Source organism: Girardinichthys multiradiatus, chromosome 6, assembly GCF_021462225.1.
Source record: "Girardinichthys multiradiatus isolate DD_20200921_A chromosome 6, DD_fGirMul_XY1, whole genome shotgun sequence".
In the NCBI taxonomy this organism is placed as follows: Eukaryota; Metazoa; Chordata; class Actinopteri; order Cyprinodontiformes; family Goodeidae; genus Girardinichthys; species Girardinichthys multiradiatus.
In genome coordinates, this window is record NC_061799.1 from 9,920,632 (window position 1) to 9,945,856 (window position 25,225).

The window sequence follows — 25,225 nt, forward strand, 5'->3', positions numbered from 1 at the left end:
AGGAAGCTCCAGTGTGCTGACTTTTTAGAGAAAGGTCTTTACTGAGTTTTTGTTTTAGTAGAAAAAAAGAAAGTAGAAATACAAGAAATTTAACTCTCTGTGTTGAGTAACGTAGATAGTTACAATAGTAGAATAATTTTTTTTTTTAAATAAACTTAAAAACAATTTGCCCCTTTAAAGATTTTTTTGGGCTTTTTTGTCGTTTTAGATCATCCAACAAAATTTAAGATGAGAGATCAATGGCCTAGGTAAATACAAAGAACAGTTTACAAAAGGTTGATTTAATTTATTAAGGGAAAAAAATCTATCCAAACCAACATGGCTACTGATCAATGCCAGAGCTGGAGGATAAAGAAAGCATCTAAATAGAACCTCTCTGACAACATGAAGTAGGCTAAAAGATTTAAAAAATGCAACACCTCATTCCCATATCTAAAGAAATTCAAGGACAGATGAGAAGCAAATTCGTTGACGTCTATCAGTCTGAAAAGGATTACAAAACCATTTCCAAGGCGTTGGAATCTCCAGTGAAACACAAAGACAGGATGGCTTGCCAAATTACTTCAAGAGCACATCAACAATTTATCCTGAAGGTTACAGAAGAATCCAGAACAGCACCTAAAGTACCACAGACTTTACTCACCCCATTTAAGCCCAGTGATTTAATAATCATGAACGGGCTGGGCTAAAATGACAACCATTGGAGAGTCCCAAGGCCAAAAGCACTGCTGACTAAAAAAGAACTCAATGGGCAATCTCAGATTTGCCAAAAACAGATCTTTGAAAGGTGCACATCCCATCACATCTTGTGCAAAACTAGCAGGGCATTACAGAATAAGGACATCTTACTAACAGTTCAACATGGTGGTAGTAGTGGGTTGAAGTTGCTTTGCTTGTTAAGGACCTGGACTACTTGCTGTAATTGAAGAAACCCTGAAAACTGTTCTCTATCGGAGACCTTAAGCTTTAGAGCTCTTGGGTTATCCAGAAAGACAGTGATCCACATCACACCACCAACTCCACTACTGAATGGCTCAAAAAACAAAAGGTCTAAAAGTGTAGTCAAAGTATGGGTTTGAAGTACGTAAACATGCTATTCATGTCAAAAACCTGCCAATTTGGCTGATTTTCAAATATCCTACAAAGAAGAATGGGTCCAATTTCTCCACTGTGGTGTAAAAGGCTTATTGCCATGCAGTTATCACAACCACTTGATGTCAGTTGTTGCTGCTAAGGGCAGCACAATCAGTTAATACTTTCAGGGTGTAGTTACTTTTCACAAATTGGTTTGGATAGTATTTTTCCCTTAATAAATGAAATTCTCATCTGAAAACTGCAGTTTGCATGTACTCAGGTTATCAGTGTCTGATATGAAAACGTGTTGAATTAAAACAAAAAAGCAAAAATGAAAGAAACCTGTATGGGGGCAAATACTAAGGCATTGTATGTCAAGTCATATCTAAAGCAGTTTGAAAAGTGTTGAGATGAGCTGTTCAGTTTGAATTCACCCATAGCCTATATACCAAGGTCTTTTTGTACATCTAACACCATGACCTTTTGATTTTGGTCCATTTCAAGGATCTGATAGAACTCCAGGGACCCCTGGTATGGTTTAATCCCACCCTCTACCCTGCTAGTCCCCGATCTTCCTTTTCCTCCTTCCCTTTTGCCTCTCTGAAGATGAGAGTTGCAAGAAGAGAGAGTGGGAGAGAGAGAGATAGATTAATCACTTGCCATGCCATTTGATCTCTGACTGAAACAAGATCAATAGACCTGGGGAGAAACATAACTGAAAGTTAACCAGTTGAGGGAGCAGTTGAAGAGGCGAGCGGCAGGGTTAAGAGCAGCAGATAGCTTGGATTGCTGTGGGGAAAAAAAATGAGAAAAAAAGGCCAGAGCTGAGGCATTTTCATATCATCAAATGAGACAGTGCAGACCGTTGTTGAATAACAATAGGCTTTCTTAATACACACTGAACCTCCTTCAAGCTTTGTTTGCAATCAATATCGATTTAAACAAAATTGATCCAGTAAGCGTAACTGTAGATTTTGTATAATACTGTGCTGCTAAAAGATAAAAGTGCATCTAAAATATTAGCCTGGATAGAAATTGATTGAGTGAACCTTTTTCTATTTTAAAGACATGTTTGCACACTCCTATTTTTAAATACTTGGCTAGCAAAAACAAAGTAAAAGGTGTTGATCTCTGACTTCCGTATCAATCGACATCCAATCTAACGCAGGTCCCAACCAGTCAGCAGAAGGAAGGGATCTATGATGTTCCTAAACGCCATTTCATGACTGTAGGTGTTTTTATTTTTATTATTTAATTATTATTTTTTATTTTTTTTACTTTACTGCTTACAAACCTCTTGTTAGGACCCTCTCAAAGGGAGTTCCTTAAGCCACAACTGACATTCTCAGATCACAATATTTTTTGTCAACTTATTAACTGTTGAAGTACAGTAGCTCACAAAAGTATTCGCATCCCTTGTACTATATCACAGGTAGTAACCTCAATGCAGTTTGCTGTTATTTAATGCAATGGACCAACATGAAGTAGTGCATAATGGTGAACACGAAGGAAAATATGAGCGCCACAGCCCCCTTTTTACTGATAACCCCAAAATATCTAATGCAACCAACTGCCTTCAGTAGTCACCTAATTACGAAACAGAACTCAGTCAGTAGAAATCCAGCTGTTCTGTGAAGGCATCTGGAGGTTTTTTAGAGAGCATCAGTGAAGAAACAGCACCATAACGACCAAGGAACTCAGCACACAGATCAGGAAAAAAGTTGTGGAGAAGTTTAATGCTGGGTTAGGTTATAAAACAATACCTAAGGTTTAAAAATCTCACGGAGCTCTGTTGTATCCGGCATCTAAAAATGGTAGGAGTATGACACAACTGCAATTGTACCAAGATAAGCCGTCCAACAAAAATGACACGTTAGAAATGAAAATCATTTATCAGAGAGCTAGCCTCTGTCCACTGTAACTCTAGAGGAGCTGCAGAGTTCCGCGGCTCTGGTGGGATACTGTGTATGGGACAATTATTAGTTGTGCACCCTAAAAATCTGGCCTTTATAGAAGACAGGCAAGATGAAAACCATTGTCAAAAGAAGGTTTGAAGTTTCATTTGAAGATTGCCAAAAGCCATGTACGAGACATGGTAAGCATGTGGAACATGGTGCTCTGGACAGATGAGACCAAAATATAAATTCTTGTCACACATGCAAAATGATGTGTGTAGTAGAAAACTAACACTGAACATAGTCCTGAGCCCATCACCACAGTTACACATGGTGGACAGCATCATGCTGTGGGGATTACTTTTGTCAACCAGGCACAAGGAAGCTTGTCAGAGTTGATGGGAAGATAAATTAAGCTAAATATAGGGAAATCCTGAAATAAATCCTGTTGGAGACTACTAAAAACCTGTGAGATTTGCCTTCCAGTAGGACAACGTCCCTAAACATACAGAGCTACAATGCAACGGTTTAGATCAGGGGTCAAAAATGGCTCAACGGACTTTAAAGGTTGCTGTCCCCTGGTTTAGATCATAACATCTTTACATGTTTTAATGTCCTAGTCAAAGTCCAGACTTCTGTGGTAAGGTTTCTCCATCCAATTTCAACGACCTGCTGTAGTTTTATAATAGAATATCCAAAAGTGATAGCCAGCACTACTTTGTGTTGATTCATTACATAAAAGCCAAATAAAATACATCAAGGTTTGTGGCTGGAATGTGACACCTGAACAAGTTCCTGGTGTATGATACTTTTGCAGGGCACTGTAGTAATGCGGAAAATGGGCTAAAAAAGGAAACTATGAGGCTACAGAAAATCAAGGCTCTGTGTTTGCTTTGTTTGGTGATAATGAGCCTGGTGGTAAAGCAGAATCTTGAAGACTTAAAAACATCAGATTGGTCAGCCATAGTCATCTGTAATTATACAGAACATTAGATGGGCTGGCTTTGTGTACAAAATCCAATCTTGTGCAGAATTAGATGCGTATCACAACCAGATGGTCTGGACAAAAAAAAAAAAAAAAAAGATCTGTTTGCCTGTCCCATTGGACTGGAACACTGGGCCGGTTACGCACTGTAGATGATGGAATGGCTGTGTTTGTCTTCCTCAGAGGGGGGAAATGAGAGGTTTGTAGGTGGGAGGAGTATTGAGTTGCATGTTGTGTTGTTTCATTTACTTTTACAATCAAGGCCAAGAAGCACCTATAAAAACTGCACCCTATACAGAGAATTTATGTGACCAGAAAATTGAAGCTGATTTCTCCCCTGCTGATAGTGCTGTTTCATCTTTAAATATGAACATCTATTCAAACCCATTTTACCCAGCATTCACCAAGAAAAAAAACCATTTTGTGTTTGTAGCCCAGCATATCAAACAGATAAACTGTCTCGGTCTAGTTGCTATCGCACCTAAACAGCCCATGGCAGTTTAGGCAGCAGCGCTTCCATATCTCTAAGTGTTACTGCTTGTCTGTTCATTCAGTTGGAGCTTTTTGAGAGCCTCAAGCTCCTCCAATGTGTGTCAGCTCCCTCGAGGGGGAGAGACCTCTGTGTACAATGTTTGCCTTTTTTTTTCTTCCAAATTCTGACTCATTCTGTGCCCCTCGATCGTATCAACGTGCCGTGCAAACTGTGTAACCCTTTTATGTCCAAGCCTTTGGGAGGAGGGCATAAACACCACGTCAGCAGCCACACCGACTGCTGCCCTTCCTGTTTCTTTCTTTCTTCATTTTTAGTTTATCTGTCTTCCTGTGAGTTTAGCTACAGCATGCAAATCCGTTTGTTTTGTGTGAATTTCCTTGCTTTTAACCTACTTCACTGTCTGCTTGAGCATGGCTCCAACCATTCCATGCAACTTTTCCATTTCATGTTTACAATGTCCACCTAAAGGGCTGTGAAAATGTTTTTATGTCCTTACAGATTTCTTCTGGTTTTGCTTTTTTGTCACATTTAAATCTGTCAGATCATCAAATTTTAATGTCAAAAATAACCTGAGTAAATACAGAGGTCGTCAAATTATGATTTCACCTATAAAGGGAAAATACCTATCCAAACCTACCAAACCAAACCTACCCTCGTAACTGGTTGGAGGCCATTGATGCCATCAATCTTTTGTGTCACTGTAAAGGATAAAAAATTCTAACAGCAAACAACAGATTGGATTGGATTTAAGTTCAGACTTTGAATAAGCCTCTGCAAAAAAATTATTTTTCTTTCATATTTTCTGACCAATTAAGAGGTAATCTAGCTCTTCTGCTACAGATCCCAAGTCCACTAGAACTTAAAGCCAGTTGGCTGGACTTTACCCTTGAATAGTTTCTGGTAGACAGCAGAATTTGTGGTTCTATCAGTTACAGCAAGTCATCCAGGTCCTGAAACGGCAAAACAGCCCAGACTATCACACTACCACCATCATGTTAGACTGTAGGGATGATGTTGTATTTCTGTCTCGTTAGTGCACAAAATATTTTCCCTAAACTCTTGGGGATCATCAAGATTTTCTTTTGTCAAATTTGAGATGGGCTTGAGTTGTTTTTGGTCAGCACGTTGGAACACTCCCCAGTATGTTATTTTTGCCCAGTCTCTTTCTGATTGTTGAAATATGAGCACCCTTGACTGAGGTAAGTGAGGCCTGCAGTGTTTTAGATGCTGTTCTGGTTGATTTTGTGACATCCTGGATGAGTTGTTGATGATTTCTTGAAGTAATTTTGGTCGGCCGGCCAGTCCTAGGAAGGTTCAACACTGTTCCATGTTTTCTCCATGTGTGCATATTGGCAAATCTTTAGAAGCAGCTGTAATCCTTTCTAGACTAATTGATGTCACTGATATTGTGTCTCGTCTTGTTGTTCTTTAATGTGTACTTTTTAGGAGATTTTAGTCTACTTCATGTTGTCAGACAGGTTTTATTTTGGTGATATTTTTATTTTGAAGTCCTGGCAGTAATCAGCCCTGAAACAATTTGTTCAAAAAACATGGGGCCAGTTATAGTTTTACACAGAGCCAGGATAGTTTGGATAGGTATTTTCCAATAATAAATGAAATCACCATTTGAAATTATTTTGTATTTAGTCAGGTTATCTTTGTTGGACATAAAATTTGACTAATGAGCTAAAACATTTTAAGTGTGACAAAAAAGCAAAACAGAAAAAATCTGTAAGGGGGCAAATACTTTTCCCCAGCACTGTAAATAATGTGAGTAGACCACAGAGGGGGAGTAGAGTAGGGGGTTTGTGTCTGCATATGGGTTTAGGGGGTCCCATGGTCTCGGTCTGGTGTTTTCAGGAGCTTCTTCCATTATTCGTTGAATTAAATCCACCCCTCTGTATGTATGTATCTCCTTATGGAGTAAAATCAGCATGATAAAGCCGCCCAGACTCTCACTGCAGCCTCTCATGATTGGCAGACATAAGAATATCTAATCAGAGTCTGTTTTATAAAACTCAATAGCCTTTTACCAACTCAATTATAGCGAAGCATGAAAGATTCATTTTAGATCCATTAACTGATAATGAAATGAGTGGATAGTTGTTTCTTGCCATTCGCAGCACAAAGTGTCTTTATGAATAGATTTTACTCCCCACACCTACCCAGCCATGCAACCACCACACCCCATGTAAAAATAAATCTGTCATGACTCTGCGCTTTCAGGTGTTGATGTTTCACCAGACTTTTCTCTTTATCTCCCCCTCGTTGTACGGTTGAACTCACAGAACATCAACCACTTTGATCTTTTCGGCGACATGTCCACCCCTCCTTCGGTGAGTACCTCTCGCAAAACCACTTTCCTGTTTACTCTCCGATATCTGACAGCAGAAAACCCAGAGATCAAGATGTGACTTTTAGCTGACTTTGGTAAAGTTGACATCTGTGCATGTGTGTCCTCCCAGATGCCCCCTTCACCTGCCAACACGCTGGACCCGAACAGGAGCAGCCGCCAGCAGCAGCACACCCCTGCGGAGCTGTACGCCCCCTTCAGCCCGACCTCTGTGCCGTCAGGTCGTCATCCACAATTCAAATTTCACCTGTAGTACAACTTAGTACCACAACTATTGCTTTACATGCTCACTTTCCATCAAATACTAAAGGTAGATCAGCAAGATAGAAAAAGGTATTAAAATGTCAAATGGGTAATTAGCAATAGCAGAGAACTAAAGCACTTATCACGCAAAACAAACGTATTCAAACCACTTTTACTTTTGCACATCTTGACCTTATAACCGCAAATCCCAGTGTGTGGAGAAATTATCTAATAGACAAGCACAAAGTATGAGGTGGAAAGAAAAGCCTACATGGTTTTCAAATATTTTTCCAACTAAAAGCTTAAAAAGTCTGCCGTGAATACGTACTCAGCTCCCCTGAGCCAATATTTTGTAGAACCACTTTTACAGGAACTGCAGCTGCAGGTCCTTGGGGGTATGCCTTCATTAACGTTGCACATATTAACACTGGAACTAGCCATTCAACTGTTTAGAATAGCACAAACTTTGTAATATTGCATGAAGAGTGTTTGTGAGCATGGTGTTAGGTCTGAAATTTGACTAGGTCATTTTAATCAATTAATAAATATAAATATGCTTTGGTCAAAGCCTTTCCATTGTAGCTGTGGTTGTATGTTTAGGGTGGTTGTTCAGCTGGACAGTGAACCTCTACCCTAATCTCAACTCTTCTGGTTTTCTTCAAGGATTGCTTTGTATTTAGCTCCATCTAACCTCCTATTAACTCCAACCAGCTTTCCTTTCCCAGCTAGAGAAAAGTGTCCACATAGCTTGATGCTGCCCCCCACCCCCTCCGGTTTCACAATAGGGATAGTGTGTTCAGGATTTTATGTCGCATTAGTTTTCCTCTAAATATATCATTTTGCATGTAGGCTAGAAGGTTATATATGTTTGCTGTTTGCCCTTACGCACCTTGTGACAAACCGCAAATAGGACTTCTTATGGCTTTCATTCAGCCACTCATCCCTCCTGAGCTGTGGATCTCTGCAGCTCCTCTAGAGTTAGATCGATCCTGTTGACTTCTCTGAAATAATGCTCTCCTTTCCGGGTCTATCTGTGTAGGTAGAAGCCCATGTTTCAGTGGGTTTGAAATTGTGCCATACTGTTTACATTTTCAGATGATGTTTTGAACAGAGCTCTGTGAGATGTAAGGGATATTGTTTTATAACCTAACCATTGTTTAAACATCTGCACAACTTTATCCCTGACCTATCTGATGTCTTCTATGGTTACGGTTTGGTTACTAATGTTCTTAAAGCTCTTCACAGGCCAAATTCACATACATAACCAAACTTCACACATAAAAACTCAATATTTCTAAACGTTTATGGTTGTAACATGAAAAAATGTAAAACGTTCAAGAGGTATGAACACCTTTGCAAGGCACTGTGTGTCAACTGAGTCTAAGACTGTTGAATGGTTTAACTGTTCTTTGAGATGCTTAAAGCCAGATGACTACAGCTACTGAAGTTTTGATGATAAAAATTATTCTGTACTTTTTTTCCTGTCTCTGCTTTGTTTTCCTTGTTTCCTTTCTTTTATCTGACTCTTCTACTGTTTTTTTCCTACAGGTTATATGACCATGGGGCCAGTTCAGGCGGCTCAGTGGGCTCAGCAGTCATTTCCCACCCAGGCTCAGACACTGGCATTCCCAATGCAGGGCCCCCTCCAGGTAGCTCAGGTCCTCCCCAGTGGTCAGCCGATCATCCTGAGCCAGGCCAACATTTTCCCCGCCACTCAGCAGCAGTGGGCAGCTATGGCAGCATACATGCCGGCCCAGACGGTGGGCATCGGGGGCCATGCTATACCAGCTGCCATGCTCCAAGGGTTGCTACCCATTACCACCGTGTGCCCCCAAACCTGCGACCTGTCGGCACCCTCCTCGGCCATCACCAGCCCCCAGCACATGGCCGACCCCGCCCTGCTCCAGAGGCAGCTCAGCCTGGGGAAAGAAGGAATCGGCATCGACTCGGATGCTGACGAGGGCCCGTCCACATTGGGAGCAGCAGGGGGTGGACCTGGTTCTGTCTCTGCAGGGGGGAGCAGGTCTGGAACCCCAGGTCTCATGAGTGAGCCTGACATGCTGGCCTGCAGCCAGCTGCTGCCACCGCAGGCTGCATCCAACCAGGAGGAAGAAGGTAGCTGTAGTGACCTTGATCTGTCCAGGATGACTTTGAGCCCAGGAACATCCACCTCACCATCAACTGAATCACGTAAGTGTTTTTTCTGAATGCGCTTTATTAAAGCAATATATATTCATTTATCTGAAAATCTTAATTTTTCTACATGTTTTAAATATCTAGAGTCATCCAAATTTCTATAAACTCTACACAATATTCAAATTTTTTTGATGTACCTGTACACTGCCAGGGTTATTGGAACTCCTGGTAAAGATAATTTAAGAAACCTAAAATGTATTTATGTTGAAGTAGCCCAATATCACATTGAAAATCCAACTTATATTTTGACTTTTTTTTAACTAAATCACTGGTGGCATAATATTTGTTGTATAACCCCCTTTGTTACAGCACCGAGGTATACAGAGAGATGGATCTTTGACTACTCCTCTTTGCATAATCTCTCTAGACTGTCCTGAGTCCTGACTCCTCTCTTATGCTCTCGTCTAGTCAGCCCAGCCCAAAGTTGTTCTATAGGATTTAGGTCTAAAGACTCGGATGGCCATGGAAGAAGGTTGATTTTGTTTCTGGTGAACCATTTTTGTTTGTTTGGGATTATGTTCTGTGAAAAGACCCAATGATTTTCAGTTTGCTAGCAGAATTAACCAGAGTTTTGTTTAAAACATATCGGTGTTGATGCCATGAAAATGTTTCCCAGGTTTTTGGAAGAACCCACACCATAACAGATTCCCCACCATACATAAGAGTTGGCATGAGGAGCTTTTCCACATATTTACCTAGTGTCTGCTGCCAAAAAGCGCAACATTTGTCTCATCTGACCAAAGCACACAGTTCTAATACAGTGTAGCAAACTCCACATTTGAATTTGTGATGGAACCACAAAATGTCTTGACAAGTTGTAATCAGCACAGTATTCTTTCTACAAGTTTCCTCTCATAATCTTAGTTTTAAGCATCTAACTGATACTAAAAATAGATTCTCTAAAAGTGTTGTTATCAGCATGACCTGGTAGCGTTTATCACCTGGTTATAATGTGTTCACCGATTGAAAATGTGTCAAATTTTTAAGCTTCCAATCAGCTGGTAGTTGGTTAGGGGCAACTGAGCTGAAAAGAATCTGATTTCCGTCACCAGCTGATTTCTGAATCTCTAACATCCATCGACTGGACGGACTTATTATTTAAAATAAAATATTAACATAGTGGTCGAGTTTCTGTCTCCCTACTAACCTTCATTCAAAATAAAATGTCTGCCTTCCATCCAAGCACCCTCTGCATAACAGTGCTTCTATTCTCATTCACTGCGTCATTTACAAATGACTTGTTAGCCTCTTTGAGCTGTTATCTTTACTTTTACTCCTTCTCTGCTGTCTCTGGTTTGCTGGGAAACTGACATTACAGCCTTAGTCTTTTACTTTCCACTAAGTGTTAGATATTAGTGTTTGTCTCAGAGCTGTCCCACCAACAATTAGCCTGTCTGCCTTCACACACACTGTTTTGTCCTTCAGCAGCATGACTTGAAAAGAAGGAGGCAGTACAGGTACATCTAAAAATATTAGAATATTCATTTCTTGTAATTCTGATGATTATGGATAATGAAATTCAGTGTCTCAGAAAATTGGAATATTACATTAGATCAATTAAAACATGATATTTTAAATAGAAATGTCAGGCCTCTGAAAGTGTGTTGGTTTCTACGCACTCAACACTTTTGGTTGGGCCTCCTTTTTCATGAATTACTGCATAGTGGAGCGTGGTATGGAGAAAATTATCTTGTGGTTCTGCTGAGGTATAATGGAAGCCTAGGTTGCTTTGATAGTGGCCTTCGGATCATCTGCATTGTTGGGTCTAGTTTCTCTCATCTTTCTCTTGATAATCTTCCATGAATTCTATATAGGGTTCAGGTCAGGCCAGTTTGCTGGCCACTCAAGCACAGTAACACCACTGTCACTGAACCAGGTTTTAAAACCTTTGGAAGTGTGGGCAGGTACCAGCTCCTGCTGGAAAATGAAATCAGCATCTCCATAAAACCTGTCTGCAGAAGTAAGCAATAAAGTGATATAACATTCCCTACTAGATGGCCACATTGACTGTGGACTTCAGAAAATACAGTGGACCAACATCAGCAGATGACATGGGACATCAAATTATTACTGATTGTAGTCACTTCACACTGGACTTCAAGAAACGCGGATTCTGTCCCTCTCCACTCTTCTGGGACTCTGGGAGCTTGATTTCCAAATACAATGCAAGGGCTTTGGACTATTGAGCAACAGTCCGGTTCTTTTTCTTCTTAGTCCATATAAGGCATTTGTTGCCTATGTGTAGGATTCGTCTGTGCGTAGTGGCTCTTGTTGTGCTGACTCCACTTTCAGTCCACTTCTTGTGAAGCTCCTCCAAAATTCCTGAATAGATTGTGTTTGATAATCCTCTGAAGGCTGTGGTTATCCCTATTGCTGATGTACCTTTTCCTACCACACTTTTTCCATCCACTTAACTTTCTATGAATATGCTTGGATACAATACTCTGTGAACAACCAGCTTCTTTAGAAATTACCTTTTGTGGCTCACCCTCCCTGTGGAGGGAAGGTGACCATCTTCTGTACAAGTATCCAGTCAGCAGTCTTCCACATTATAGCGTCACCTACTGACCAAGACTGAGCGACTATTTAGAGGCTCAGGAAACCTTTGCAGGCGTTTTGAGTTAAATAGATGATTAGAGTGTGACACCATGAGTTTCCAGTGTTTAACTTTTTAACAATATTCTAATTTCCTGAGACAGTCAGTTTTGGGTTTTCATTATCTGTAATCCAAAATCATAAAAAGTACAAGAAATAAAAGCCTGAAATATTTCACTCTACTTGTAATGAAATTCATGTTTTGAAATGTACCTGTATATGTGTAACCAACTGTCAAGACAAACAGAGCTGTGCCTCATCTGAAAGCTCATGTCGTTGAATGGAGACGTGTGATAAAGGTCATGATATAGATTTAGATCTTTCATCTCACTGTATTCCCTGGACAATTTTCTTCCCTTTCGGTTTGCAGCATTAACACCTGCCCCTCAGCAGAGCTCGTCTTCAGACTGTCCCCCCTCCCAGGGCAGTGACCCCCTGACAGATCACTCCCCAGTTGACCCAGAGGGACCCCCAAGCCACGCCAGTGAGGAACAATCAGTGAGTCCTCTCTTCTCCTCGGGGACCACATGTCCTTCAGTTTGGATACATGGATGTGACTTACCAACTGACTGTTATTGCAGAAGGGTTGATGTATAATTGTACAAAGCAGAATGTTGTGTAATTTTCATTGGTGAACTGGACTGAAGTTCTTTACGTCGAGGAAAAATGTCAAATCAATTAGACATGAAAGGTCAAACATGAATTAAATGCCTTGATTAGATTGTGTAATAAGATGAAATCTTTTAGAATGATTGCATTTTCTCTTTTCCTAAACATTTAGGAAAATTTGAGTGAAAAAGGGTTGATAAGAGCTGATCTCTCTCCGTCCCAGGGTTCTGCTGCTGCAAAGTCGGATTCTCCGGTGCCAAGCAAAGCTCCTGAGCCCGTGGATCAAACTAGTCCACAGGAAGACAGCTAGAGAGAAGCAGACAGGGAAGACGGTGAGCATTTCATCATCCCACTCTTCCTCTCATTTCCCACAGTTATTAATCAGCTGTCTTCACAGTGTGACATTTGTGTCTCTACTCCCCTGCTCATTTTATTGTCAATGCCCAGCGACTTTCCTCGCCTCATTCTTTTCCCCATAAACCCCTCTTTCTGTTCTTTATTGGCTTCATATTTCCATCTGTCAGTATGTCTCGCATTTTTACTATGAATGAATGCTTTGCTGCCAACTGCAGCCTTGATGTAAATCAGCCTGAAGATGGGAAGGCACCATGTTGCCACCTGGTGGTGAGTTTTATAGCTACACAAAAGTGATTTATTTATTTTTTTTCTTTCAGGATATGGAAGCTCTTAATCCTGAGACTGGAGCTTCTGGGAAAAACAAGACATATGAGAGACTATGATTAGACAGACTAGCTGTTTTTTTTATAACATTAAATGATTTTTCTGGCTATCAGAGGAACTGCTTTATTTTTTCTCGAGAGGCCACACACTGTACTCTATTGCTCTCCTCAGCATGTCCAATCAAATAACTCTTCAACCAGGAAGTGACCTTTGATCTCTGACTCGATCCTTGAGCAGGACATGTGTGCATCCTTCTGTTTTGAGCTGAAAGAGGATGAGTTAAAACAATGTTAATGAAGCAAACTACTTTTTTGGGTAACATCAAAGAGGAGCAGCATCTTTCCATATGTCAGCTGCCACCAGCAGAGACTTTTCACAGCAAGTTGCCATCACGTTGCTCCACCGTTTCATCAGTTTGCATGAACAGACTTGGCGTGGGTTCGACGAACTCGGCTGCAGGCCTGAAACAAAATGAAAAACTACGATTCTTCGTCTTTTATAAGCTGTGAATTCTTAATTGGTGACCCCAGAGTCATTACAGACATCAAGGTGACTCTAAGGTGTCAATGTTGAAATGAAAAATTGCCAAACATCTATTTTGTAAATAAGAATCTTTCCCCTATCCCCCCTCCTAAAACCTGAGCCTCTGTGCCATAAGATAGCGCTCTGCCTCTCGGATGCCAACTGTTTGTCTGACGCAATGCTCCACCAGCATCTCCAGTTTTACCATCTGGAAGTTACTTTTGTTGTTTTGGAGCCATGTGTTTTTTCTAATTTCAAAAAATGTATTGTTTTTTTAGGTTGGGGGGTAAATGAACTGTGAAAATGTGTTTCATGTTCAGTCAGGATAAAGTTTGATGACTCTCTGATTCCAAACTTGACAAAAGAGCGAAGCGAGTGGAACTAGAAATTTCGCCTTTTACAGAGGGTTTAGTGGCAGATTTTCTCCTAGCTTTTAGATTTTCGTCATTTCCAACTAAGGTCGCGTTGTTTACAATTTGCCTCTAAAGGTCATGTCTCTGTTTGGTTTCTTGAAGAAGCAAGGGGGGAAAAAAAACTTAGTAATACAATGGGATGAAAAAGTTTTCCTACCATTGACATTTATTACACATAGTCACATTTGACTTTTATTTGATAGACCCAACACAAAGTTGAGCATAACTGTGAAGTAAGGGAAGAAATTAAGTGAAAGTTTTTTGCCAATGAAAATGTAGAAATCGTCTCCCCACCAGCTTTTGTTTTATAATTACAACTGCAAGTCTTCTGAGATATGGCTCTACCAACTTCATACATCTGGAGATTGAAATTTTGCAAGTTCTTTAATCCAAAATACCTCAAGCTCCATCAGATTGAATCGAGACAGTCTGTGAAGATCAAATTTCAATACTTAGTTGATTCTTAATTAAATTTAGATATGGACTTTGACTGGGCCATTCTAACACATGAACATGCTTTGATCTTGTCTTGGTGGAAGGTCAACTTCCACCCCAAGTCTCAAGTCTTCTGCAGCCTTCATTAGGTTATCTTCTGTAGTGCCCTGTATTTATCCATCGATCTTCTCATCAACTCTGAGTAGCTTTCCTGTCTGCTGAAGAAAAGCATCCCCACAGCATGACGCTGCTGCCACCATGGTGTGCTCAAGGTTATGTGCAGTGTTACAATTGCTTTCTTCTTGCCACTCTTCCATAAACGTCTGGTGTGAAGTGTGCAAAGAATGGCTATCCTGTCAACAGATTATCTTGGCTGAGCTATGGCTCTCTGTAGCTCCTCCAAAGTTACCACACCGATTTTGGCTGCTACTCTGATAAATGCTATCCTTCCCTCACCTGTCAGCTTAGGTGGACAGCGATGTCTTGGTAGGTTTGCTGTTGTACAAAACTATTTAAATTCTTGGGTGATGCATGGAACATTGTTCTGTGAGATGTTTAAATATTGGGGCATCATTTTAGAACCTAAATCCTGCTTTAAACTTCTCTACAGCTTTCTCCCTGACCTGTCTGCTGTGTTCCTTTTCTTCATGATGCTGTTTGTTCAATAATGTTCTCTAACAAACCTGTGAATTATTGAATTTTACTAAGGGGTATCAGAGGAAAGAAGATTTTTCTTATAAAAATTCAGTTTTACAATTTTGCTTTCACTTCACAATCATCCACTACCTTGTGTTGGTCTATGAGATAAAATCACAAAAAAATAAATTGTGGTTTGTGGGTGCCTAATGGCAAATGTTCAAGAGAGTATGAACACTTTTGCAAGACACTGTGGATGGTTTAACAATCACAAGCTTAAAGACAATAGGATTTGTGTATCTACTGGGTTTATTTTTGTTGTCCAATCACTGTTCCTGTTAAGTCATTGCATTGTTGTAACAAAGCACTTGCTGTACATCAGCTCCACCTGAACTGCCCAAAATATTGGCCACTTTAACTCTCAACAGAAACCAACATTACATGCTGGACATACAATAATGAATGGTAACCATACCCCTGCTTGTGTGGGACAAAGTGTCCAAAAATATTTTGTAAAGTTTTATTTATGGAATTAAGATCTGTGCTGAAATCACAAAAAGGGATTTTTGTACGTCTATGACTTACCCCTTATGCTGTATCCATGACACTGTTCTGTTTCAAATAAATTACCACGTGATTCCCATGGTTACTGCTTCTTTTATTTCTAAACAGAGCAGGTAACAGTGATCAAAGTAGCCCACAGGAGCTCCTTTGTATCAACAAATACCGGAATCGGTAAATTTTTAATATGGCCTTTTTGTATGGATCTTAGGTGAATTTGAAGAAAAAAAACTGTTATTTATCATTTTAATTAATCTTTAGTTTTAAGCATTATTTGCGTTAAAATAAAAAGTAATTTTCTAATAAGTTAGGGAAAGTAGATAATTTAGACATTTGATAAGGATTTCTGCTCAGGGCAGATCCAGGAGAGATCATATCCCACAGCTGGCTTGGGAATGCCTGGATGTTCCCCAGATGAGATGATAAAAAAAGAGGTTTCTTCAGAAGCTGTTGTCCCTGTGACATGGATGGATGGATGGATGGATGGATGGATGGATGGATGGATGGAAGGAAGGATGGAAGGATGGATGGATGGATGGATGGATGGATGGATGGATGGATGGATGGATGGTTGGATGGAAGGATGGATGGATGGATGGATGGATGGATGGATAGCAATCTCTGTTATATATTGGAAGAATGGAGGACATTTCTACATATTTCTCTTAATTTAAAGATTACTAAGGATTTCAGTTAACAAAGAATAGATTAATGAAAGCTAACTGCTAAAAAAAGACCAAACGTTTTACTGATCAAACTATATTAATTCAATGTTGATAAACTAAAGAAACAGGATAACATAAAATGACAAATAATGAAAAAAAAAATTAAAAGGGGTGAGGTTGTGTGACTGAGAAATTACTATTATCTAAACATAAGAATTGTGAGGGAAATAGGATGTTCTCTGTCCTCAGAACCATGTTGGAATCTGTCAGCTTCCAGCACCAGACAACAGCTTTAGCAGAGCAATGTAAAATACCTTACTTTGTCCAAAAACTGGTGGGATAACCACTGGATCTCTGCTTGGCTGATGGGGAAATCTTCGGACAAGCTATTGTTAGAAAAGTCTTCAGGATTTGTATTCGTTTCGCAATGCAGAGAGTTATCAGCATGCTTCTTTAAAATAAAGCTGATAAAGAGTTTTCTTTGGAAAAGGCCAGTTGTAAGCTGATCCTGTTTTCCACAGTGCTAACAAAACATTGTGAGTAGTTTACTGCATTTTCTAAGCTGTCGTTTCTTTAAAGCTATAAAGATTTTATATAAAAAACCCGATTCAACTGCGAACATTTACATAATTACATAAAGAACAGCATGTATATAGGTTTTTACTTTGACAGCAGTATTGCGCCACCCTTCTTAGACTAAGTAAACTGCAGCAAATTCCTGTGATTGCGCCATTCAGTAGAATCCACAATGGGTGAAGTTGAACAAAGTTTAAAGGTTGCAGCTCCACAACTCAATTTAAATGATGTTACTATCACTCGGGACTTCATTCAAAGCACTCATTTTTCACTGCTGTCATATTTCACATTTCCTGTGTGTTTCAGAAGCAGATATTACATGTCACACATTATGATGTTTATGCAAATGACAAAGATGTTTCAGGTCTGTGTTTAATCAGGCTTTAGGACTGTGTTAAACCTGTGAAACACACACTTCCTCACACACACATGTCACTCCGCAGCTCTGATGACCTGCAGTGTGTTGTGCATTCAGCTTCATGGCTGAGTCTAATGGTGGCAGTGAGTTCATATCGAGGTCAGCATCGATCAGTGAGTGTTTACACAGTGAGCTGAACAGAGCTTTCCCCTCAGTGACAGTCGCTCATAACACACAATCATGTTTTCAGTGATGCTACAGCCAAGCAGACTCAGTTCCCAAGGCTCCCTGCTCACTGTTACCCTTAGTTTGGTGCTGCTAAGGTAGGATATTTATTATTCTGCTTCCACTTGCTGCTTAACTGCAATTTCAACCAAGAGCATGTTGTGCTAATACCCCCAAAAAATGCTCAGATTGATTTTCTTTGCAAATGTTTTTTGCTTTCATGTCTAACTCAGCACAAATCACCGTAGGTAACACAATTGCTTTCAGACTGCACTCTGATTTCTCACTTCATGTACACATCACAGTGAGTTTGCCCAAACAATAGCGAGCAATGAGAACTCTGGTGTTCGTGAAGCCCGTTCAGTGGGTGATCAAGTGGTAGTTCAACCGGTGGACTGTGTTTTATCAGAGTGGAGCCGTTGGTCCCGCTGTGACACCTGCGCAAAGAAGAAAGTAAGTATGATGACAGGGGACAGTAATGAACAATTCATAGCCATGTCTGTACTAATGTTGGATAATAATAGACCAGTGGTTCTGAAGCTATTTTATCACGACTGTCCCTCCAGTAAATATCAAGTATTACTTTTTGACAAACATTTAAAAACATCCCAGCGAAAAAGTAGGAGGTTTCTTCAATGTCTCAATCCTGACCCAATATGGCTGCCATGCATTTCAAACTGCTGACGATTTGTATCTTATTTCTCACCAATCTTTTATACACATTACTGTCAACCCTCTATCCTAAACATGTTTGTACAGTGTTTGTACGACCCCCCCAAATATTAGCAGCCTTGTGTCCATGATGAGAGTTTGTAAGCTGTTATCCAAAACAGGCCGAGTGTGCTGAAATGTGAATCATGTTATAGACAACAGCTAACTCACTTAGCTTAATTACCAAGACAATAGACATGAGACAAAAGTTTGGTTCTTTTGCAAAAATAACATCCTTCCATTCATCGTCTATACCTGCTTATCCTTGCAGGGTTGCAGGGGGGAGCGGCTGTAATGTTTTTTTTAGCAAACTAAAACCAGCTAATGTTCAGCATGAAAACAAACATTTTCCCTAAAGCTAGCAATGTTGGATTAACGATAAAGTAAATACATGTTCAGATAAGTACAGATTTTAAAGGTTGACCTGATTACACTGACTAAGAGCAGCTTACTGGTTTTTATACATGGAGTCAGATCAGAGTTAGATACATTTATAGCAAAGAAACAGTTGGCATCTTGCTCAATGACTGCTATTGGTCCTCTCTGTGGTCCTCTCTGTGTGGACTCCACCACTGACAAAGGTCAGAGCTGATTTACTCCAGTCCTTCATCTCACCCACTTTACAAGAGAGGGGATTAATAAACTTGACATGACAAAGTGAAAACAACCCCCTGATGTGATTTCAGCCATTATGGCTCTCCGGAGGAGCTCCCGAGCCACCATTATTGGATCGTGGCAAACCTCTCTCTGTTTGTGCTGACCCTTCATATGTTTTTCTCCCTGCCAACTATGACCAGTACCGCTATGCTAAACTGGAGCAGCCATCTCAGTTTGGAGGAGATCCATGCTACCTTCATGGCAGTCAGGAGGAGTCCTGTGCCGTTCCTGCTCGCTACACTTGTGATAATGTACCTCTGTGTGAGGGATTCCTCTGCACGGAGACAGGTACATCCTCCTTCTGTCCCCATTTGCTTTCAGCCCTCTTTACTCTAAAACCCTTACTTGAAATTCAGTGGAACTCATTGCCTTTGGAAGTCAGCAGCTTTTTTTATTTTATTTACAAATGTTATAAAGTTTGTTTTAATTAAATTGACTCCATCTGTGTTCTGTTCAGCTGCATCTGCAGTAAAAAGTGGCTCTACAAGGTGTTTACAAAGGGGATTCAATACAAATGTATTTTCGGTTTTTAATTAGTAACACAAATATATTACCTTATTTCAGTTCACAATTATGCACTATTTTGTTCTGGTTTCTTACATGACATCCCAATTCAGGTCAATAACATGAAAAAATGTGAAAAGATAGTGTGAATATTTTTGCAAGAAACTGTAACAAAATGTAATGGTTTCTTCTGAAAGTCTAACTTTATATTTTCAATTACTGTATTAGCGTGCCAGGACCGCACTCCTGCATATTTTATATCAATATTAACATATATAAAATATGGTTTACATCTGTAAATCAGTTTACTTAATTTTAAGTTTTGACATAGACTGAAAGTGAAATTTTAGTTTTGCCATGACTGGACCAATGGACCAGTGCTTCTAAAGATTCACCGCAACTTAACTTCTCATACAAAATTGCAAACTATATTTAGTGAAATAAGAACATAAAATATGAGCCTTAAATTTGTAAGAGAGCATTTCATTGGCTTCTCTCAGGTCGCTGTATCCACAGAACCCTGCAGTGCAACGGGGAGGATGACTGTGGGGACATGTCTGACGAGGCTGGCTGCCAGGGGGTTTCCAAGCCCTGCAGGGTGGAGGCTGAAGAGTACTGGGGAATTGAAAATCTTGCCAAAGGGTGAGTCACTTGAAAAGATTTGAATCCCAGAACATGTTGCTTTTTGTCGAACTCCCAAGCTGTTCTCTGTATCAATGATAAAACTGCTGCTGCCTCTCTTTCAGAATAAACGTGCTGAACAGCCACCTGGAAGGTGTGGTGCTCGATAACAGATACTATGGAGGTGGCTGTCTGCCTCACTATATCCAGGATGTCCCATTCAGGAAGCCTTTCAACTTGCAACAGTACACGTTACAGGTCAAAATGGCTAACCTTGGTCAAAGTCATGTCAAACTGAAACACACACAGAGATCACCACATAAATCTGTTATACACAATGGCAAAGTTAATGTATAAAAGTATTTAAAGGAAGATATACACCAATGATAATCAAGGGAGACAAACTAAAACTATAAAATTTTCAGGAGCTTCAGTAGGTAATTGGCATATGTATAGCAGTAGCCACTGCCCACTTACTCTAGCTTCCTAATGTCGCCATTGTGTAAAGACTTTAATTAAAGTTAACAAACAACTGTCAAAAATAAGTTTGCTTTCATATAAACAATCCGAAGTACCATGTAACATCCTGCTACCAGATTGGGCGTGATGCTTCATCTGCAGCTGCTAAAGCAAGAAGCTTTTTTTTATATACTGGTTCAAATATTTTTGTAACAAAACATTAAAACAGAATAAAAATCAGGACTTCAATGTTGGCTCATATCAATAACAGGTAATTCATTCTCTCCTCACATTTTCTAAAATAAACAGTATTGTATCAAGGAAACACAAGTTTACATTGCCAAATTATAAGTATCAGGCTTCTGAAAAATAACAGTATCTCTGCTGGTTAAACATAGATTTAACCAGCAGAGATCAGTGAGTTAGTCATTTAAATTCCCATTTTCAGAATAAATGCTACACTGAGGAAACCTGGTTAACTCCTACAGCATCAGCTAATCAAAAAACATAAATAAATATTCCACAAAAAGTTTCAACATTCTGTCAGCAAATCAAAATAACTTAGCACACATTTTCTGATTTGCAGAAACCATTACTGTTCACGTACTTTAGCACTAATTGAAAGGACAGCAACATGTCACTGTCATCCAATAGTATTTTTTTGCCCACAGACAAGAGGGTCGTATGATTTCACCCTGCAGTCGTTTGAGTCGTACTCTGACTACATGGCATACACTTTCAGGGAACGGATGACCCAAACCTCCATCTCCTTTGGCTTCGGCGTCCCAGGCATTTTCAACTTCGAATTCAATTACAGCAATTCTGATTACAGAAAGTCAGTCAGCAAGATTCGACGGGCCTCTGGAGTTGTGAGTTTGCCCCTCTGAATGATCTCTAAACAACCAGCTAACATCCGTGTTATGTTTTCAGAAATGCCGCATTTCCTTATATTCTGAAGACCAGATGGCAAATTTTCACCTGTGCTCTCTGATCTCTAGAAAAACAGTTTCATTAGAGCCAAGGCAGAGCTGGAGTTGGCTCAGTATTTCCTGAAGCCCGATGGCTTGGTGCTTCACCCTGAGTTCCTGCAGCGCCTTCGCTCTCTGCCACAGGCGTATGTTTACGGAGAGTACAGACAAATCTACAGGGACTATGGCACGCACTACATCACCGAGGCCACCCTCGGAGGAGACATGGAGTACACGATCATCCTGAACAAAGAGAACCTAGAGAAGTCAGGTTGGGAGTGATTAGTTCCTGGAACCCTGGAAAATTGTTTAGATCAGATATGCAAACATTTAAGGCAGGCTGATTTGGAAGTACGTAAATGTTAACCACTCTCTGGTTTGTCATCCCAGATTATAATTTGGAGCAGTACAAGTCTTGCGTGCAAGCAGGCTTAAAGGTTGGGGTTACCATTAATGGTGTTCCATTGTCTGTGGGCATTGAAGGTGGATCCTGTAATGGCCTTCTGAATGAAATGGGAGGTTGGAGTCCATCTGATAAACCTTACTTCACCCTGCACGCGCTTCACTGATGAATACCCAACCAAACATTTCTCTGTGTTTCTTTAGAGGACACAAAGAATGGGGCGATGGTGGAGGACTTTGTTGTTGTCGTAAGGGGTGGAAGCAGCCAATCGATCACTGCTTTGTTGTCTCAGAACCTTCCCAGTCCACAGCTGATGAGGCTCTGGGGTGAAGGGGTTCGTTATAACCCAGACTTCATTCGCATAACAGTGAGTTTAAACTCTACATTGAAAAAAGGTAAAAGTTTTATGATTCTGTCTTTGATGTAATTCATGGTTATTTTTAGGCATTTTATGTGTATTGCTCTCTTCTGACATTAACAAAGTCAATAGATGTTTAGTGCATATTGCAACTCTGGTTACACAGAGTTAAAGTACAACCAAGCTGATCAATGGCAATTTGGAGGGCAACCAGCTAAACATTTCAAGCAGTAAGTATGCCAGCGACAAATCAGCTGCCTTTTTGCTATACGTGTAGCTTTCCAGCTGACTCAAAGGAAAAATGTACTTCCAGATCATTTGAACAGTTAAACAAGAAGCTTTTGATATGATCCAACAACCCTATGTGTATCATCAGACCAAGCCGCTGTACGAGCTGGTGACTTCCGGAGACTTTGTCCAGGACGCCACCCTGAAGAGAAACTTGAAGAGAGCTCTGTCAGAGTACCTGGCTGAGACCAGCTCCTGTCGCTGTGCTCCCTGTCACAACAATGGAGTGGCTGTTTTAAAAGGTATTAGACTTTGGACAGTTTCGTCAAGTCCTTTCTCATTCTTCCACATAGAAATCAGACTTATCTTTAAATCACAGTCATACTAAAAATTACATCATTTAATTCTAGGGTTTTTACATATCAAAGGACCTTATTGTTGCCTTGCAGCAAGAAGGTCCTGGGTTCGATTCTCATCCTGGGGTCTTTCTGCATGGAGTTCGCATGTTCTCCACATGCATTGCGTGGGTTCTCTCAGGATACTCCAGCTTCCTCTCAGAGCCCAGAAGCATGACTTTTAAGTTAGGTCTCACTGAAAATCCCTTAGACATGAGTTTGTGCATGGTTATTTGTCTTGTGTGATTCTGTTTCGCCCTGTGATGGACTGTCCAGGGTGTACTCTGTCTCCTCCTCAATCACAGCTGGATACAGGCACCAGCTCTGACCCCCACCCCACAGGCTGCAACCCTGCAAGGATAAGCGCAGGAAGCGAAAAGATGTTTATACATGTCAGAACATTAAAAAAAATTGACCGGTCTTTACCAGGTTCTAAAATTACTTAAATCTAACCTCCAGTGTGCAAAAGCACACATCAGATTACACTGTCAATACTAAATAACAAAATATCAAAAGGGAAGCTGGTGAAAAAACTATAGCTTGCTGAACTACCTTTAGCTTTAGCTATAACTTGAAGCTTGCATGACTTTATCAGTCCTTCATGACCCCATTCCGGCCACGTTTTAGCCATCACACAGATGAACTCATATTTTACTCCAGAACACTGTGGCCTAGAGAGGTGTCCATTGTTATCTCAATGAGTGCAAGGTGCTCAGGTCCTGCTGCAGAACAAGTCCTTCAGCTGGTGAGACAACTGGTAAGAAATTGTCATTAACTACAGTTCATCGAGTCCTGTACTGACAATGGCTGAAAGGCCACTCAGGAGGAAGAAGCCATTACTTTAAATACAAAATAAAAACATATGTACATATTTATTGAGGATATGTCCTGTGGTGGGCTGCACCACTGCTTTTGCATTACAGCCTTCCTTCTGCATGGAGTTGGCATGTTCTCCCCATGCATGTGTGGGTTCTCTTCGTGAACTCCAGCTTCCTGCCAATGTCCAAAACCATTTGGCTAACTGTTCGCGCTAAAGTGCCCTTAATGTGTGTGTGTGTGTGTGTGTGTGGCCTGTACAGGGTGAACCCGCTTTTCGTCCAATGATTGCTGGAGATAGGCAGAGTAATTTTTGTTGGATTTGGAGGAAAAAAGGGGGAAGCTTGTAAGCCTGTGAACATTACACTATTATTGTGTGGGTGGTTTGCTCAAGTAGAGACTGGTACATTTCACAAAATGGATGGCATCATGAGGAGTTAACACTGTGTTAACCAGGAAGTTAAAGCTTGGACACAAATAAGTATAAATGGGCCAAAACCGCAGCAATCTATAGTAAGAAACTTGTAGAAGGAGAAGCTTGTAGGACACCCACATCATTTGAAACAAATCATATATTTTAAGATAATGCTAACAAGTACTAGGAAAATGTGTTCATGCTTCCCAACATGGAGAAAATACTCTAAATTCTTCTCTCGTTTCTTTGGCATTTAGCAAAGAGAAATAGCTTCAGTAATCCTAACTGGCTTGAAAAGGACAAGTTTAGTCTTATTTTTTTTTAAACAGAGAAAAAAATGTTGGGTAACTGTAACTGTAAATAATTGCAACTGTACATTTTTTATGGTTTTTATTACGTCATGGCATGTAAAAACCTAAAACTTAGGGTGTACCATCTCTTTACCATGAGTATAAGTGTTAAAATGTGCAGGTTACTCAATAAGGACATCTTTAATGTGACACATGAATCTAATTTCAGTGATAGCAGAAGTAATATTGTCTGCTTGCTCGACAGGCACAAGATGCGAGTGTGTGTGTCCTTCTGGCTACACCGGACGAAGCTGTGAGATCACTTCCAGGCAAAAAGGTGAATGAAGCAAAACACAAAAAATATTTTCCCAACTTGGCATGTAATTAATCTGTATGCATCTTTCCGTGCACTGAGACTTGACAGAAGGCATGGTTCTTTATTTCAGAGTTGGGCATCGATGGCAGCTGGAGCTGTTGGGGAGCGTGGTCCTCTTGCAGCGGGGAGCGGGCGACCCGAAGTCGACAGTGTAACAACCCAGCACCAAGCAGCGGAGGTCTCCCATGCAGTGGGCTGCAGCAGGAGTCCACTGAGTGCTTTTAAAATCACAGATATTAAAGAGGTCCAAGACTAAAAAAGTATTCGCTAAAAAACAGATATCTGGCATTGTGATTTATATTTGAATGCTTTGTCGCATATAAAGAATGTCAAAGCATGAGGGCTATGTCTTGTTGTGTCTTTCTTTCATTGCAGCATTTAACTAGACTTTCCTTAGGTACTGACCTATTCAGCTGCTCTTACCCAGATTTAACCTTCATACAAAGAAAGAGAGAATTTACTAAATGTTGCACACAGTAAAATTGACTCTCTTGAAATAAATAGAGGCT

At 40.3% G+C, this 25,225-nt stretch overlaps 1 protein-coding gene across 1 annotated transcript in view; it reads left to right on the forward strand.

Annotated features, from left to right (window-relative positions):
- LOC124869793 overlaps positions 1–25,056 on the forward strand; it is an 88,163-nt gene extending 63,107 nt beyond the window's left edge. The window contains exons 9-25 of the mRNA XM_047367922.1: positions 2,243–2,302; positions 6,736–6,783; positions 6,913–7,021; positions 8,592–9,233; positions 12,205–12,332; positions 12,667–12,683; positions 17,821–17,968; positions 19,024–19,171; positions 19,888–20,029; positions 20,134–20,266; positions 21,139–21,336; positions 21,466–21,706; positions 21,826–21,954; positions 22,042–22,205; positions 22,573–22,726; positions 24,606–24,677; positions 24,787–25,056. Coding sequence (XP_047223878.1) covers positions 2,243–2,302; positions 6,736–6,783; positions 6,913–7,021; positions 8,592–9,233; positions 12,205–12,332; positions 12,667–12,683; positions 17,821–17,968; positions 19,024–19,171; positions 19,888–20,029; positions 20,134–20,266; positions 21,139–21,336; positions 21,466–21,706; positions 21,826–21,954; positions 22,042–22,205; positions 22,573–22,726; positions 24,606–24,677; positions 24,787–24,941 — 2,688 coding nt within the window. The 3' untranslated portion in view covers positions 24,942–25,056. The remainder of the gene's footprint in view (positions 1–2,242; positions 2,303–6,735; positions 6,784–6,912; positions 7,022–8,591; positions 9,234–12,204; positions 12,333–12,666; positions 12,684–17,820; positions 17,969–19,023; positions 19,172–19,887; positions 20,030–20,133; positions 20,267–21,138; positions 21,337–21,465; positions 21,707–21,825; positions 21,955–22,041; positions 22,206–22,572; positions 22,727–24,605; positions 24,678–24,786) is intronic.
- The last annotated feature ends 169 nt before the right edge of the window (positions 25,057–25,225 follow it).